Source organism: Mya arenaria, chromosome 11, assembly GCF_026914265.1.
Source record: "Mya arenaria isolate MELC-2E11 chromosome 11, ASM2691426v1".
Taxonomy (NCBI): Eukaryota; Metazoa; Mollusca; class Bivalvia; order Myida; family Myidae; genus Mya; species Mya arenaria.
Window position 1 is genome coordinate 3,145,791 of NC_069132.1, and position 17,896 is coordinate 3,163,686.

A 17,896-nucleotide genomic window follows, 5' to 3' on the forward strand; every position below is an offset into this window, starting at 1 on the left:
TGGTGTTTTACTTATGGGATTCTAAATACTGAAATCAACGAGCTATGTTACGGCTCGATCAAGCCCCATACTAGACTGGTACCCTCATTCTTTTTTTCTCTCAAAAAAGTACATCGCAAGGTACCAGTCTACTTCAACGGAATTACTTTTCGTGACGTCCGCGGACGTAAATGACGTCAGAGCCATGTGAGAGTTTTCTAGTGCGTAACAATGTTGTCTGAGATCCTAAAATATATGCATCTGTTTGTGGTTCCGCTACGTCGACGTCGTTCCTTGAATGAATCTGTCCATCTGTGGATTTTTGTTAAACATGCCCGTCTGAAGCAAATGTGTCACGTAATCTTGCGCCATACAAACGGCAATCATCATTCATCATTCAACACTGAAGTTATTGAGCGGAAACCTTTATTATAATAGTTACAGCGATTTTGACCTTGTTCCCACAGATCCAAATTTAATCTAAAGGGAAATATGTACATGCAACACACCGCGTTCAAAAGTATACACTGAAGGTAGCGAGGAAGCCGTTTGTTCTCAGTATATTTTAGTGTCAGCCATGAACCATGGCCCTAAAAACAAACACATTCACACAAAGTAAGTCGCATGAGCTTGTTAAAAAAAAGTGCATCACCATACATTACATCATAGCGAAAACCGATTGCTCGATTTTTAGCAGTTGGCATTGACCCCATAAACACTAAATATGTCACCACAAAGTACGTCTACATGATGATGATTCCTATAGTTATTGAGCGGAAATAAACACCAGTTTGACAGTCGTCCCAAAACGAAATCCTCATTATTATAACCCATGTTCGTTGAAAAGCTGGTTAACATCAACAACAACGAAAATAACCAACACAAAACAGATTTTAAAGAGCGTATGCGAAAACAATGACAACATAGCAAACAACATCGAATTAAGGCGAACTCTAGATATTACACACTTATAAGAATGAATGAAAAAAAGAAGTTCATAAATGGAATATTATGTTCAGCAGTCTACGTCACTATCGTCTAACACCTTGGTTTCATATACAGATTCCCATTTCCTTCGGTTATTCCTGTAGACGCGAGTGCTGCGGACAAACACCCTCTCGGTAGTCGGGGGTAGCCTGAAAAATTGTGTTTGTGTGTGTATTTTTTAAATTATTTTGTGCGCTAAAACCAGTGTGTGTATACCACGTGATAAATTGCGTCTTAAAGGCTACGTCGGAAGACAATATTTTTCTTCGAATGAAGACTTTAAAGAAAGATAACTTCACTATTTCTTCACCATTTTGAATGAAACATAGCGCAGTCGATGCCGCTTACGGAACCCCGCCTTCGGTCTTTTACCAGAGTTTGATTGAGCGTTTAGTTTCTTAAAACACTTCGACAAACATTTTCACAATACGGCCGCCTGACGCTTTCAAAACATTTTTTTGGAAACAGGTTTGTCTAAGTGTTTGATTAAACTAATCACCTTATCAAACTTCGGTAATAACAGAAGGCGGGGCTCTTTAAGCGGCATAGACTGCCCTTTGTTTCATTTAAAATGGTGTAGTAAAAGAAAAAAAATATCTTTGATTTAAGTCTTCATGTTGCATTCCGACGTAGCTTATATAGAGGGTATTTGTTTATTTCAGTGTAAGATCGTATTTTATTTCACGAGTGTCATAGAAAAACATATTTTTGAAAATATAGTTTTTCTATGATCACGAGTGGAATAAAATACGATCTTACACTGAAATAAACAAATGTTCTGTTTATTTTATGCTTATTTTCCTATTTTTATAAAATTTTAATTTATTTTCTTAATGACCCTCTTTTTGAAAAGGGTGTTATTTTCGCCTCTAACCGTGGGGCGCCCCTCATGCAAAATTATAGCCGTCAATTTTTCTATTTCCGGTTTGTTGTTCTCTGATATTCTGTTTTATAGTTTATTATTCGCTCGTTTTATAGCGCAATGATTTTATGAACAGTGATCGATGAAGTTTCATAATTGCATCCATGTTCCAAATATAACGAAAACAGTTTTATTTTAAGCAAGGTATGAATACATAACCAAATTACTACGCCGTCATTTATTGAACGGAAATTTGAAAGGTCGAATGTGTTGGCAAATCAATTGCGGACAATCATTGGATATAAAACATTTTCTTAGTTTCAGAGTGTGTTTCATGATACATGGATATTCAGCCATCTTATTGTCAGAGACCAGTCTGTTTTGCTTGAAGAGAGGTCGATTTTCAGGTAATGATCAGGACCGCGCTAGTTTGTTGACAAATTTTGAGGCGTGGGTGGGGTAAAAAAATCAAATCGATATTTTCACTGTTTTTATTCACTGATAAAACTCCATATTTCATCGAAAAGCATGAAAGAAATGACGTTAGTTATCACGTGATATACACACACTGAATACGTTTTCGCAAATAAGGAATGATTTTCGATGCTCCAGGTAATGTCTGAATTTAACGAATGCATTAAATTTATTTCAAAACTGCTATAATCCCTTTTCTTAGTTGCATGTTCGAGTACTTACATTTCTTACCCTGCATGGAAGCAGACAAAGTTCATTTTCTCAGAACATGATGCAATCGCCCATTTGAAGTCATTTTCCAGCGACATGTAGACGCAGTTCTTGGTGTTGTCCTCATTTGTGTGGCTGCTGGAAGCCCAGTTGTTGTAAACAAGCGCTTGTGTGTCGCTCATTGTTTTCCATTCACTCGGATTCAGGAGGTCGGTGATGTCAAGCCAGTACTTGCCAGGATGAATCGCATCTGCGCATCGAAAATATTGATATACATGTATATTCAAATGAAAAGCTTGAACTTTATTGAATTACATGCTAGTATAAAGATGTCAAATAGTTATTGATAAACTCTCGTGAGCCTACTGACAACTCCGTGTACGAGTTTTTGTGCATCTGAGATAAACCACAGGCATTTTACTATTTGCATTTTCCTAAAATGTCGGTTAAAGGTGAACTGAACCGTAATTTCTATTTCTTAATTTTATCACTTGTCTTTTCTTAACGCATTACATATTTAGATCAGTATCTTATTTATATGTATCTAAGGCATAGACTATTTTCAGATGTATTGTTTATTTCGTATTATATTTGAACTCTCACAACCTGAGTTCATTTATGGGACAAAAAACACTAACAGCGTATTGGATAAAATAGGGTCTGGTACATTTACCACCTGCCAATTTTTTTATATGATTACATTAAAAGACGTGTAACAAGTAAAGTCCCATGATGTTGAAAGTCCAAAACCAGGTCTACATAAGCCCGAAGCTTCTTGCCTGTCTGTCTTTCCATGACTGATATCAAACTATACTATAAACTGATATTAATCAACATTTTAGACACATACAAGGAGCCAGATGCCAGTGAAATAAACGTGTTGATATTTAAAGGTGAGTATGGAATACTACCATGTTTAATGTCATTTGTTTAAGAGCAGACATAATACGTACAACTATAAAATGCCACCTAGGCTGTTGAAAGATTTTCGACATAGCTCATATCTGGTTTAAACAAATAGTCGTGGGATGGACATGCGCAGTGTATTTAAAGACGTCCTCGTTGTTGTTGTTATATAGGTATGTTGTTGTTATATAGGTATGTTGTTGTTATGTAGGTATGTTTACCATTTTAATTCTTTCGAGTCTCACATAACCAAACATCGTGGTGCTTACCTTTTGACCTCCTGAGAGCGCCCTCTGCCGTTGCCTGACTTGCACTCGATGTTGGAGACAAAAGAACGCCCCCTAGCACGGTGCAGTACGACTGAACGTAAAAAGAAATCGGAATTATCCGCAAAGCTCTATAACGTGTAATGTTCAACCAATATTTTTCTTTCTGTTGAAAAGAGACACACAGTATTTAGAACCAGAGTTGCGGGCCTTGCTACATATGCGCGCAATGCATCTTGCAATATATGTATTAAGTTTCAGGTAAATATTTTCGAACACAATTTAGTTATGGCGATGGTTAAAGTATTGGCACGACGCCGACGACGCAGACGATACCAACGCTATCACAATTTCTCGTTGTTGTGTCTGTACAAATAACAAGCTGTAAAGCTACTAAGTTTTCTACGAAAGAAATGCATACATGACATTGTATGTACTTTGAAGAACGTCTATGAAATATTCATAAAATGACATTTTTCACGTTACCTTGGAGTCAATCCAAGTGACGTTAAGGCCAACGGTTCTGAAGCAGCCGAACGAGTGGCGGCAGTAACCGTCCGGACATACGCTCTCACCTGGTGGGAAAACAGTTAAAGACATGCATTAAAATAATGTTGATATACCTTCACAATGCTGTCAGCGAGAAAAAATAGAAACATAAGAAATAAACCGAATAAAGAATGACTTTGCATTTTGATATCGACTGATATAAAACAGAACAAAAGAGAAAATGCATTTAAAGGCAAAGACTGTATTTTGACACCTGTATTTGTTTATATTTACGAATAGAGAAATAAATTACAAATTGCATTAGGCTTTGAACACTTTTTATTAAAGTGACATTCTTATTCAAAATCAATACATAACACAAGTATAACAAACATACATTTTGAGTGATAAACCTTTATCTGCTTACTAAATAATGCATTTATGGAAAATATTAATTACTGATAACAAGATTGTAACCGTGTATTTAATTGCTAATAACGCAAAAATATCACAGTGATTTGGTGGGAATGAGCTCCTGCTTTGGTGTCATTTGACCTTTACAAAATTTAGTGACATTAAACGTAAAATTCATCAAAGGGGTCACTCCTACCAACTATATATCATAAAATAACTATGAATTGCTGCACCTTAACAAGTCAGAAAATCCTCTATTTAGGCATTTCGAGATTTTCTGACTTTGTTAAAGTGCAGCTCATTCCAACCAAATCACTGTGAAAAATATTAAATGATTGGTGAAAGCTAAAGTATTTACTGCGATCCACTATAATAGTGCCATAACGTAGAAATGCCGTGCTTTATGCTCATTTCTTTCATATTAAACTCGGTATCCTTCATAAGAATCATTGTTTTCCACATTTATTCATCCTTTTTGGAATATTTAAACAAAAGTTTTAATTGTGGTAAATCTTACGTGGGAATAAGAGTGCATCTTTAACTTTCTGATCTTTTATAGCGAAACAGGTCGACATCAAGGAGAACTTTGGTCAGACGTTTGTTCAAGTAACCTATAGATCATAAACATTTCATAACTAGTTCGATGCTTTTTACATTTTTTTCTAAAATTAAGAATCATATTTAGGTGGCTCATAAAACTTCATTCATTTATCAGTCATCTGTTACTATTGGCTAGTGGATATGGTACCCGCATGCAGATCGAAACTACCAAGGTTTGATCCCTGCTGCTTGCGCATCATTTTTAAAATTACTATTTAAAAACAAAAAATAAGTGAAATTTTCACATTAATCCAATGTAACATTGATATGGTTTTTTTAGATATATTTTATATTTCATTATATCTTTATTGCAGCAATGGAGTTTTTATATTGATATGCATTTGTCTTATCAATTTTACGTACCTGAACCAATAAATAGTCCTAAGAAAATAAAAAAGAAGCGATGCAACATTTTCCTTTTGTCTGATTTGCAAGCAAATAAAAAAAACACATATAGATTCACTTAACATGAAAGAGAAGTCATAGCAAGCTTCGCCGAGTTCCTCCTCGTCAGTGATATTTTACTGAGAGGAACGGTTCAACTGAAATGTTAGAAAAAAATGAGTCACGTGACCCGTTCCTTATTAACATATGTAGATATGTGTGCGTGATAAAACGCAGACTTATACATTCATATATACAACATTATACACTCTAGCATCTTATCAATTTCCAGCATCTGCGTTGATTCAGTATGTTAACACATTGGTAATTAAACGGTTAAAATCAGTAATTTCAAAAGACGATTGACATGTCATATGCGTGTTATCGTATTTATAAGTTTTTTTTTTATAATTCATTGCACTTAGGCTTTTACAAATTCTTTTTCTTTTTTATGCTTTGTGCAATTTAGATTTAATAGTAAATAGTTGTATAAACTAACATATTATTTGATGTTTTGTTTTGACCTTAAAACATGTGCTATGAAGTGGATTTGTTATTTGTGCCATGGTATTTGTTAATATTTTTTATTTTACAACTTTTATGCTTATAATAATAAACCTTAAAAACCTTGATATCGGGCTTATGCCGACTTAATGGGTTAGGTAAAGCAAAACTAACATTATCTATTATTTGTCTATCTAAATTTTAAAATGCTGCCTTCCTAGTCTTTATACTGTTCGTAAATATGTTCTGAAACTGATTATAACACTCTCATATCCAAGTGATCTGAATTATGAATGGAACAATCTGATAATGAATTATTGAATCAAAGATGTGTAGTGTGGGTTTGCAAAGACGAAACCACTCAACTTCGGAGTTCGAATATTTATTTACGTTGTCGAATGAAACCTAAAACATATAATAAAACATATAAAAAGAATATGCTAACATAATCATATTATTAATAACACAAAATACAAAGACAATGGACAGTGATCGGTAAATATATCAAGGGTGACTTCGCGGTTAAATACATAAAACATTCTAAGAACTATGAGTAATAAACTTACCAGGCACGTCTAAATAATAATTATATATGAAAGAATATTTCAGCTCAAAGATAAGAGCGAATATTAAATAAATAGTAACAACTGTAACGTGCCGGCTGTATGTTCAATCGGTGTCGTAGAGCCTATATGGATCGCTCTTATATAAATTTTCCTCAGGCTACTTTGCCTTATGATTAAAACAAATGATTCGAAAAATGATTGGTGAGTTAAAACATAATCAACCAAATAATCAGAGTTCAAAGATTATGCATTGGTTTATATAAAGTTCAGTCACTTTAATGATGAATGGCTTTCTCTTACGGGAGCTTGTTTATTGGCGATGCAAAATACCTTAACCTTTGTCGGCGCGCAGATCGCAATGCTCTGTGGCCAACGCAGTTGTCAGGTATGAGGCTTATTAGAGTTTCTAGCCACCAGCTCCGTTCACCAGACTAGATCGCAATGCTCTATGTATCTGGCTACTTGAACTGGAACGCTAGATAACCCTATAGAAGTCAAGTTCCTGGTGTGTTTTTTTTATCCCACAGATCGCAATGCTCTGTGTTCAATAATAAACAACCAGAAGGTCAAGACTCTAATTATTTGCCTTCAAAAGACTATTTCCGGTTTACTGTTTGAAGTTACCTCGACGGCGGTCAAACACAGAATGAATCTTTTAGCTAAGCGACGCACTTATATACTCACCGGGCGGACGAGTTCATTATTAAGATGGGTAAAATGGGTATATTCCACTTTGCGAAAACATGAAGGGAGACAGCTTTATTTTTACTTATACTCTTTATGAAAACAACTCCCGGTTAATTAATAATGCTTAACATGATTTCTTTAATTATTATTGTCGCTAATAAAATAGTTGTATGGAATAAATAAGTCTAAAATGTAAAACTAACCTTTGAAATACACCGCCAGACATTTAACTTTGTAAGCGCAAATGGCTAATTTATAACAAAGGGCGGTAATCGTGCAACTATGCGGTTACACTACATTACCCACGCCTCCGAGTTCATGCGTCCCTGCATGACTTATAAAAAAATGACCAAAAATGCAATTTTTAATAAAACAAGTTTGTAACCACAAACAACACAATACAATATGCAATTTCAAAAATGCCAATAAAGTTCAACAATTTCTTAAAAAAATGTTTCGTAAATGTTAATGCCACAAATTCACAGTAATTTCAACACTCAAAAGATACAAACATTTTCACAACTTAACTATCTCATTTAAACAAATGTTATTCTGGTTCAGTTTCTACTTGTGTCCCCAAGTCAAATGAACATAGAATGACTGACTGTCCTTCTGATCCTGCCCACAAATGTTGCATCTCAAAGGTGTATTTATATTGTGACAACCAGCATGAGCGCAATACATGACGTAGTCCCGATACTGCATGCCACAATATTTGCAAACAAATTGCTTATTCTGATATATGTGTTCGTCTGGCTCATCATTTTCCGTCTGCATCTCCTGATCCCTTGATTCTTTCTTGATCATTACCAGATCTGTCTGTAATTCAGTCACAGACGTTCTCGGCTGAAAACAGAACTTCTTTAGCGTAGAGTTGGCAGGTACGTCGTTGCACTTCCTCTTGGAAGCAAACACTGGCTGGAACGTTTGTTTCCCGAAGATTCTGCCCTTGAAGATAACGTTGGTCTTCTCTATCTTCTGAATGTTCGACTTCCCTTTCTTCGCTACAAACTTCACCATTTCAATGCCCTTACTATTTTCCGCTGTAGGCACACTTGCTTTCTGCTTCTCAATACCGACTGCTGTCTCTTCCAGTGTGCTCTTTGGCTCTTTTTCGTCCTCCATGAACACATTTGGTTTACTTTCTAGCGACCGATCTGTTTCCCATTGAACTTCACTATCCTTCCCACGATGTACTTTTCGCACGTGTTTTAGCATGTATGCTCTTCTCTTGAACACTTTTGTACAACTCTCACAGGTTCTTCCGGCCCTTTTTATCCATCCCATGTCCTTATCCCTTTTCTCAGTTGTCTTAGTTTTCGCCGTTGTCCAACTGAATATCGACAGAACATAATCTTTAGTCCATAAAGGCTCTTTTCTGTTACATGTACGCTCACCCGTATTCGCATGGGATTGAGAAGCTTTTAGTTTGGAACAATTCCTTCTCAAATGGTACTTTGACCCACATTCAAAACATCTTCTTTCATTGTTCCTGTTAGGACCCCGGTTTTGGTACTGGTTGTTTCCTCTATAGCCGTTATTCGTCTGAGGCTGTGGTGGTGAATGCCTTTCTTTTGATAACTTATCAATAGTGCATTGCATTTCCTGCATTTTCTTCATAAGTTCCTTTACATCGGAAGTATTTTGTGAACTTTCGTTTGCGGCTAGGCTAACAACACCCTGGCCCTTTTTTTCAGCCCTGTAGAAAGCCTCAAGCTCTACAGCATGACGTACTGCGTCATTCAAATTCACAGGCCTAGCCTGTTTAATCTTCAATCGCATATCCGAATTCACCAGAGCATCCACAAACTGCTCTTTTGCCAATGTCTCGCGCACATCTACAGGTGCGCTTGGATATGCAAGGTTGGTCAGGCGACGAATATCTTGCCCTAACTCAGTAATCGACTCTGTAGCTCTCTGTCGCCTGTCTCTCAACTGAACTCTATATAGTTCAGTCTGGTTCGGAGGAGCGAACCTCTCCTCAAGGGCTTGAACTAAATCCGTGTAATTAGTTGTTTTCGTGGCCAAATTGCCATAAACACCTTGTGCCTGTCCTCGCAATGACACTGACAAATAAAGACCCTTTTGGGTATCATCCCAGTCATTTAACATAGCACAAGCTTCAAAATGTGCCTTATAATCAGTCCAGGCACCATTTCCATCAAACGTAGCCGGCTTCATTACGGTACGTTTGTCACTACCTGCTGAGCCTCCAGCCCTTAATGGCTTACTTGTCTGGCTCTGACAAGTCTCAATTGCTTGTGGTTTCAGACCACCACAAACAGTACCGATCCCAGCTTCATCGGTCCCAGGCTCACTTTTTAACCGTCGCCTCTCCGTGACAAAATCGGTCCTAGCAGGTGTTTGTATGCCTACATCACATCGCGTGTGAACCCCTGGCTTAGGCGTGGAAGTCACAAGTCTGCTACTGGATAAATCCAAGTCTCGTTGTGCCATCGCTATTTCTTTCTCTAGTTGTAGAATGTGCACCTCCCGCTTTAAATGTTCGATTTCTCTGGCCATCATCTCTAACTCTTCATATAGGTCTGGCTGTGATGACGTTCGATCCATATTTAATGTAGCCCCACGTTGGGAGCCAAATTTTGTAACGTGCCGGCTGTATGTTCAATCGGTGTCGTAGAGCCTATATGGATCGCTCTTATATAAATTTTCCTCAGGCTACTTTGCCTTATGATTAAAACAAATGATTCGAAAAATGATTGGTGAGTTAAAACATAATCAACCAAATAATCAGAGTTCAAAGATTATGCATTGGTTTATATAAAGTTCAGTCACTTTAATGATGAATGGCTTTCTCTTACGGGAGCTTGTTTATTGGCGATGCAAAATACCTTAACCTTTGTCGGCGCGCAGATCGCAATGCTCTGTGGCCAACGCAGTTGTCAGGTATGAGGCTTATTAGAGTTTCTAGCCACCAGCTCCGTTCACCAGACTAGATCGCAATGCTCTATGTATCTGGCTACTTGAACTGGAACGCTAGATAACCCTATAGAAGTCAAGTTCCTGGTGTGTTTTTTTTTTATCCCACAGATCGCAATGCTCTGTGTTCAATAATAAACAACCAGAAGGTCAAGACTCTAATTATTTGCCTTCAAAAGACTATTTCCGGTTTACTGTTTGAAGTTACCTCGACGGCGGTCAAACACAGAATGAAACTTTCAGCTGAGCGACGCACTTATATACTCACCGGGCGGACGAGTTCATTATTAAGATGGGTAAAATGGGTATATTCCACTTTGCGAAAACATGAAGGGAGACAGCTTTATTTTTACTTATACTCTTTATGAAAACAACTCCCGGTTAATTAATAATGCTTAACATGATTTCTTTAATTATTATTGTCGCTAATAAAATAGTTGTATGGAATAAATAAGTCTAAAATGTAAAACTAACCTTTGAAATACACCGCCAGACATTTAACTTTGTAAGCGCAAATGGCTAATTTATAACAAAGGGCGGTAATCGTGCAACTATGCGGTTACACTACACAACTGTTACAATTGCAATCTTGACTTGCGTCGATGATGATTCAGAACGGAATGATATAAATAAGGGCGTGTGCAATGAAGCGGGAAAAGGGGGAAAAGGCATTATGAACCAATCAATCACTCTATAAATTTAGACAAACTCGCATAACCAGTATTCACGCTCTGACGCACTCGGACATAGACGGACATTGACGGACATAGACGGACAGTAACGCACAGAGGACAATTACCACGTAGCATTACACTAAACACGACGATACACAAACAATACAAAACAATATACGATATAGAACCATACCAAACACACAAATTGATAAAATACTGAAATATGCACCTTGCTACAGATGGATTTTGTAAATTATAATTATCAAGATGAGTATTTCTGCTTATACGGTAAAGTCTGTTCCGTATTAAACTGTATTGAAGAAACATGTCAGGCACCTTTTCACATTTTGGAATAAACAGGTTTGTTTGAGACAGAGTTAGAGCACTTTAATCTGACTATGCTTATCAATAAGATATGATTGCTACTTGCCTTTTGTAAATTTGATCGTATTTGGTGAATATGTTCGCAATATTGAGCGATATATGTTTGTCAGATGTGGAATGAATGCAAATTGTGTACGGATAATATTTTCTCCCTTTGTTATGTTTTCGATCCACAAATATGCTATTGTATCATATAGTTCCAGTCTTTATTTCTATATATCTTCCCTTTTGGCGACAATATTTGTCAATAATCAACATAATACCAAACAACTGTGGATGGCATATCACTTTACAATGCCCCTCATTATATCCGAGCTCTATTGTAATTGTTTGTAGGTGTATTCTATATCGTATCATTTTTTGTGTCACTGCTTGTATCGTTTCACTTTTTATCCCATCTCAATCTCCAACTGCTGCAGCTGCTGCGCTACTGCTGCTGATGGTGATCGCCAATTAACTATATGCGGAAACAAGGCACGGGTCCTTCGTCGTTAACGTGACTCTTTGTTGGACATATCATCGTGAGCTATATGCGTTTATATAGTGCCCTGCATACAGCCCACACGGAAAGTAGTCTACACCAACAAGTACTTGCACCATGTCGTGATTCTCGACCATCCTATGGTCATATTATAATAGAGAACTGTGCTTTATATAACCTTTTTCCAAGGTAAAAACATATAGATTAATACAAGAATATCGTATATAGTACATATAATAACAAAAGTTCATACCGAACAAACGGAAATATTTTCCGAATTAAGTAATAACAACACGTGTACAAAGACTCACGTAGTAACAAACATGAAGAATTCAGCTATAATATAAAAAAAAATCAAGATTACAGATTTCCTTTAACAATTGAGGTCAGTATTGTCTAAGACTCGTGTTATGTCCACCCCATCCCGACCCCCATCCCCCTCGGTCTTCCCTCGTGGTTGTTTCATACACAGCTTCCGATTCTCTCCGGTACACGCGCGTGGTTCCGAGGAACACACTCTCGGCTGTTGGGGGTAACCTGTTCAGTGAAAATGAAAATATAAATTATACATGCGAATGAAGCATTTTGAAGCTAAAGCATGACTTGACTTATAATTCCAATAATTCCAACAAATGACAATAAATGAAATTTGCGTAACTATATATAATCATTTAGATTTTTAACAGAAGCAGTATAAGGATAACGGTTTTGACAATATGAGTTTAAAGATTTTTTTCGAAATATTTTCTATGTTTCGCCCTGGTTAACTTCTTAACTAAAACATTAGCGCCAACGCTCGTCTGTTGTATTTTTACAACGCTCGGTTTAATGGCACTGGGTAAACGCCAAGGACATAACACAAAAACAAAAAAATCACAAACATGGAAGAACAGCACAAAGCTCCACAAACAGCACAGTGCATACATACTATATATAAAAAAAACTAGGTCTGTTTATCAAGGATTGTTAGGTATCGCCTTGGAACGGTCAGTAAAATGTAAATTAACTGGGGGTTTAAACCACTTTACGTGCACAAACCTCACTCTTATCCCAACAATCCTAAATATAGAAAAGTGGTCTTAACCTTTAAAGTAGATTTCCTCAGACTTATGAAATTGAAAGATAGTCCTTTTCATTTGTATGAGGCGACTTGAAAAAATTATGAAAATTATTGTAATAATCACACAAAAAAAAAACAAATACATATTAAATATTGCATTCATGAAGAACAAAATGAATAATTTTGCAGTTTGTTATTTACAAAAATGTTGTACAATATCGTGAACAACTAAAGCTAGTTTAACAGTACTGTATGTGAGGATATCTTTAGCGGTGATTTTATAGATTCATGTCTCTTATTTTTAAAACTTTAGTATCAAAAGCTCATCTAATAACAGAGGTTTATTATTTGAATTAAGTTATGATATAAAACCTTTCATACTCGGATTTCTGATATAATATATTGGGATATAATTAAAACACATCGTTTAAAATACATGGGGTGCATTTCCTATCTTGATTATGAATATTGTAATGTCTTCCAATTTCAATATATCTAAATTATAGGAGGTCAATCTGAGTTCAGCTATAATATTTATATAGTTGAAATTTTCCAGTAAAACAATGTGAGTTGACAATTTGAACGTTTCCTTTAATTACTTATACAAATACAAGGATGAATAAGTCTCCATAGTAGCACGCCAACCTTTTATATACAAATCTCGTTATCTGTTGCCTGTCTCTGAGCATGGGGACTAAGGAGTGCTAAAACAAACAAAATGTGTCTCCATTGTAACTGATTGCTAATCACTTACATTTCTTACCCTGCATGGAAGCAGACAAAGTTCATTTTCTCAGAACATGATGCAATCTTCCATTTGAAGTCATTTTCCAGTGACATGTAGACGCAATTCTTGGTGTTGTCCTCATTTGCGTGACTGCTGGAAGCCCAGTTGTAGTAAACAAGCGCTTGCTTGTCGCTCATTGTTTTCCATTCACTCGGATTCAGGAGATCGGTTATGTCAAGCCAGTACTTGCCGGAATGAAGCGCATCTATGCATGGAAAAAATATACATTGAAAGGCAACGCTTGAACTAAAATGAATTATATGCTAGTTTAAAGAAGTTAACCACTTATAGAAGATATATCACCATCTGACAACTTCTTGTTCGAGTTGTTGTGCACCGAAGATAAACGTGTTAATATCTGAAGTTGGTATTCAAAACCGGGTTTGGTTGAATACCATGTTTAATGTTAACTATCTTAGAGCATATAAACGCGAAACTATGAATTGCCCTTTTGAATGGTAGCTTTTGCATGTCTGAATTGCACTCATTTATATACCACGATAAGGCTCAAGACCACAGTTATCTGCCCCCCGTTGACCAAGATCCGGATGTGAATACAGAAACAAAGAGTGCTTGTGTTCAAGTATCAATATTTTATTAAAATTGAATGAAAAAGAAGCAAAAAATGTTCGTTTTGCAGAGAACTTGACTGAATTTGACACTCTATTGCTGAAATTGATAGTTTTCAATGTAAATATTGGAAAAATCATAGCTTGTGGAAGTCTGAAAATTAGTTGTTTGTAGCCGATTGACTCCCTGGCGGAGGGGTTATGTATTTGAACTCAATTTTGACAGTCGGGTCAATGGTCAACATGGTGTTTTCTTGTGATTATATTTTGTGTCTTGAATTGTTCTAGAGATGCCATGTCCTTGTTTTTCAATTGGGGTGTGTATAAAGTCAAAAGCCAGGTTAGTGTCTATATGAAACATATAGTAAAAATAACTGTGGTCTCACGCCATAAACAAGCTCTTGTTAGCTAAATCGTCCTTTGGCATTACATGAATTGTGTACCTTGATTGCCTAAGTATATAGTGACGCCTCGTTGTTTTTATCTACATCAGTATTTTATCATAATCATTCCCACAGTTAATGCAGTTTTATTCATTTTCTAAAGAAGCTCAAAATACCAAATTATGTGATGCCTACCTTTCGACCTCCTGAGAGCACCCTCTGCCGTTGCCTGACTTGCACTCGATGTTGGAGACAAAAGGACGCCCCCAAGCACGGTACAGTACGACTGAACGTAAATGGAAATCGAAATTATCTCCAGAGCTCTACATCCCTTTTTGATTTAACCAATAGAAATATATATGAGCACTGGAAGCGGGTGCCTACTCTCTTTTTCTTTCAGTCCAAAAGGAGCACAATACCTTAAATTTATTTCTTTAAAAAAACAGACAAGCTGAAAAGCCACTAACATTTGCAGAAAAAGTATGAATGAACGACAATGTATGTGCATTGTATATCTATAAAATATTCAAGAAATTACCCTTGATTACCTTGGCGTCAATCCAAGTGACGTTAAGGCCAACGGTTCTGAAGCAGCCGTCCGAGTGGCGGCAGTAACCGTCCGGACATACACTCGCACCTTTCAGGAAAAAGTGAAAGGCAAGTTTGTTTGTTTTTAAAAAGTTGGTCTCCCTTCACAAGGCATGTATATTAAAGTGTCGAATAGACAAAATAATCATGAAACTAAACTGAAAAAGAATGACTTTGCATTTTCATATCGACTGATATAAAATAGAACAAAAGAGAAAATTATATATTTAATATTATAATAACGAATAAAGAAATTAATAACAAATTGCATTAGGCTTTGAACCCTTTTAATTAATTTCTGATTTAAAGCGAAAAAAGGTGATCTGTGGTCAAGTTTGTTCAAGTAACCTACAGAACATAAACATTTCATTACAATGATTTTACATTTTTTTCTCTCAAAAATTACGAATCGTGTTTATCTTCACGAAACACCATCCAGTTTGTTACTGTGGTCTAGTGGATATGGTCCACGCCTGCAGATCGAAGGACCAAGGTTGAAACCTGCTTCTGGCGCAACATTTTCTTTTTGTAAATTATTAATATTAGGACCTTTTATATTTATATACATTGTCTTATTAAGTCTACGTACCTGAAGCAATAAATACTCCTAAGATAATAACGAAGAAGTTATGCAACATTTTTCCAAAGTAGGTTCACTAAACATGAAAGAGAAGATACGACTATCTTCTCCGACTTCCTCCTCGTCCGTGACATTTCATTGGAACGGGTCTACTGAAATGTCAGAATTTAAAAAGAGCAGATCACGTGATCCGTTCATTGTAAACACGTAGCCATGTGTGCATGTAAAGATTAAATGCAAACTTATACATGTTGTGTACAAACTAATAATACTACGGGTTCTTATCAATCTTCACCGACTAAGATTATTTAGTATGTTATAATAAATAGTTATTTAAAAGTGACAATACATGTAATTAGTTTTAAATGACGCTTGATATAGACATGTTATTGGTGTGTTTTTTTCACTTTTTACTAGCTGAAACAACGCTGACAACGGTTTTTGTCTAAGATCTTAAGGCAATTTTAGGTGCTGTCCTAAGTTTTATTCCTGCTGGAGGTCAACGCTGAAATGCAACGCTTGAATGTGTACATGCTAGATGATAGAATTAAAATTGGGTGCGATCATACAGTATGAGCACACGAAGAATTTGCGACAAATCCTTAATTAAAACACATTCGTAATTATTGTTGGCGAACACAATGCATTTTTAGGAATGTGTCGGATTAAAAAAAAATAATAAAAAAATATATATATATAAAAATAAGACATTAACTGAAAAAGTGCATTTTATAGTCGACTGAAACAAAAAGTAAGAAAGAGAAATTTATTGAATGTTGATATACTTTGTCTTATTAATTCTGAAAGTAATACGTACATGAAGCAATAAATTCTCATATAAAGAAAAGAAGACGATTGGTATAGTAACGGTAAATGACGCTTGATATGTAACTGTGTATTGTTCCTTTGATTATTTATAATCAAAACCATAAGAAACATTATTTTTTACCGAAACTAGAGTATCTAACAAATACCAAGATAGATTATTGAGAATATTCCAGTTAAGATTTAAAATAGCATTTGAAAATAAGGAAAACGAAAGCCATATAAGGCGCATTCTATACTGCAGATGCTGCATTATTTTCCGTCGATAGTAAATTAGCAATTCAAAATATAAATCAGCTAAGATATTTTCAAAGTCGGACTTGATATGCAATTAGATAAATGAAATAATACATCCTAGGAAAAACAGTAAAGCAGAATTTTATATTATTGATATGAAACAAAAACAACAGCAAATAAGTTTTTTTATGAAAAATCGTAAACACAATATTGAACTCTACGCCTGATTACAAACTTGTCACTACATTTTTTAGGTTAAATAGATACTCGTATATGTATCAACATACAAAGTAAGGATACTGATTGATAACTTTGATAAGATATAAGGCACCCGGATTAGATGACATAAGTCCCTAAGGAAAGCTCTTTGTGGAACATAGTATTACGCCTATTACTTCAGTTATAAATTATCAAGATAATCTAACGATAGCATACTAATTACATAAGCTAGAGTTATGGGGTTTCCAATACATGTACCAATTATCAACATTCATTTGTATATCTTGAGCATATTTATCATGAATATTTTAGTATAACTAACGCTAAACATTTATCTTGCCGACGACAACGACACCTCAACTATGAAAAGGCAGAGTATGGAAACTGCATACCATGTACCATACCCTGGTTCGATTATCGGCCTGGGCACATGCAAATTTCGTTTGTGGTCACCAAGACGGACACGCATTTTTTTCCTGGTACTCCTGTTTCCTCTACAGCACAGGACCACACTCTCACGTAATATCGTGCCAACGAGAGTGATTAATATAATGTTGTAATAGCTTGTTTGTCTTTGAACAATTAAAAAGTTAAACCAAATGTGTTTTGCATATTTAATCTTCATACCAGCAGAGTGTAGTTTTTTCGTAGTCAAACTATTTGTCAAAAGGCGATAGCTAGTGATGATAGGATTATCGAGTACAATCTATAAATCTTCGCTGACAATGCTATGTCGGCGACAATCGATAGTGGTTGTCCAAAATCGATGTCCCTACTGTTACTTCCGGTAACTACGTATTTTTATGCGGTAAAAGTAGAGTAAATTCAATTTTTCTTTCCG

At 35.8% G+C, this 17,896-nt stretch overlaps 1 protein-coding gene across 1 annotated transcript; it reads right to left on the reverse strand.

The window, feature by feature from the left end:
- Positions 1-427: 427 nt before the first annotated feature.
- LOC128208930 (perlucin-like protein) lies at positions 428-15,892 on the reverse strand. The gene is made up of 5 exons (XM_052912653.1): positions 15,784-15,892; positions 15,155-15,243; positions 3,688-3,778; positions 2,534-2,762; positions 428-1,115 (listed from the first exon to the last, which is right to left on the reverse strand). Exons 1-5 carry the CDS (start codon positions 15,830-15,832, stop codon positions 995-997), a joined length of 579 nt encoding a protein of 192 aa, XP_052768613.1. The 5' UTR covers positions 15,833-15,892; the 3' UTR covers positions 428-994.
- Between the last annotated feature and the right edge of the window lie 2,004 nt (positions 15,893-17,896).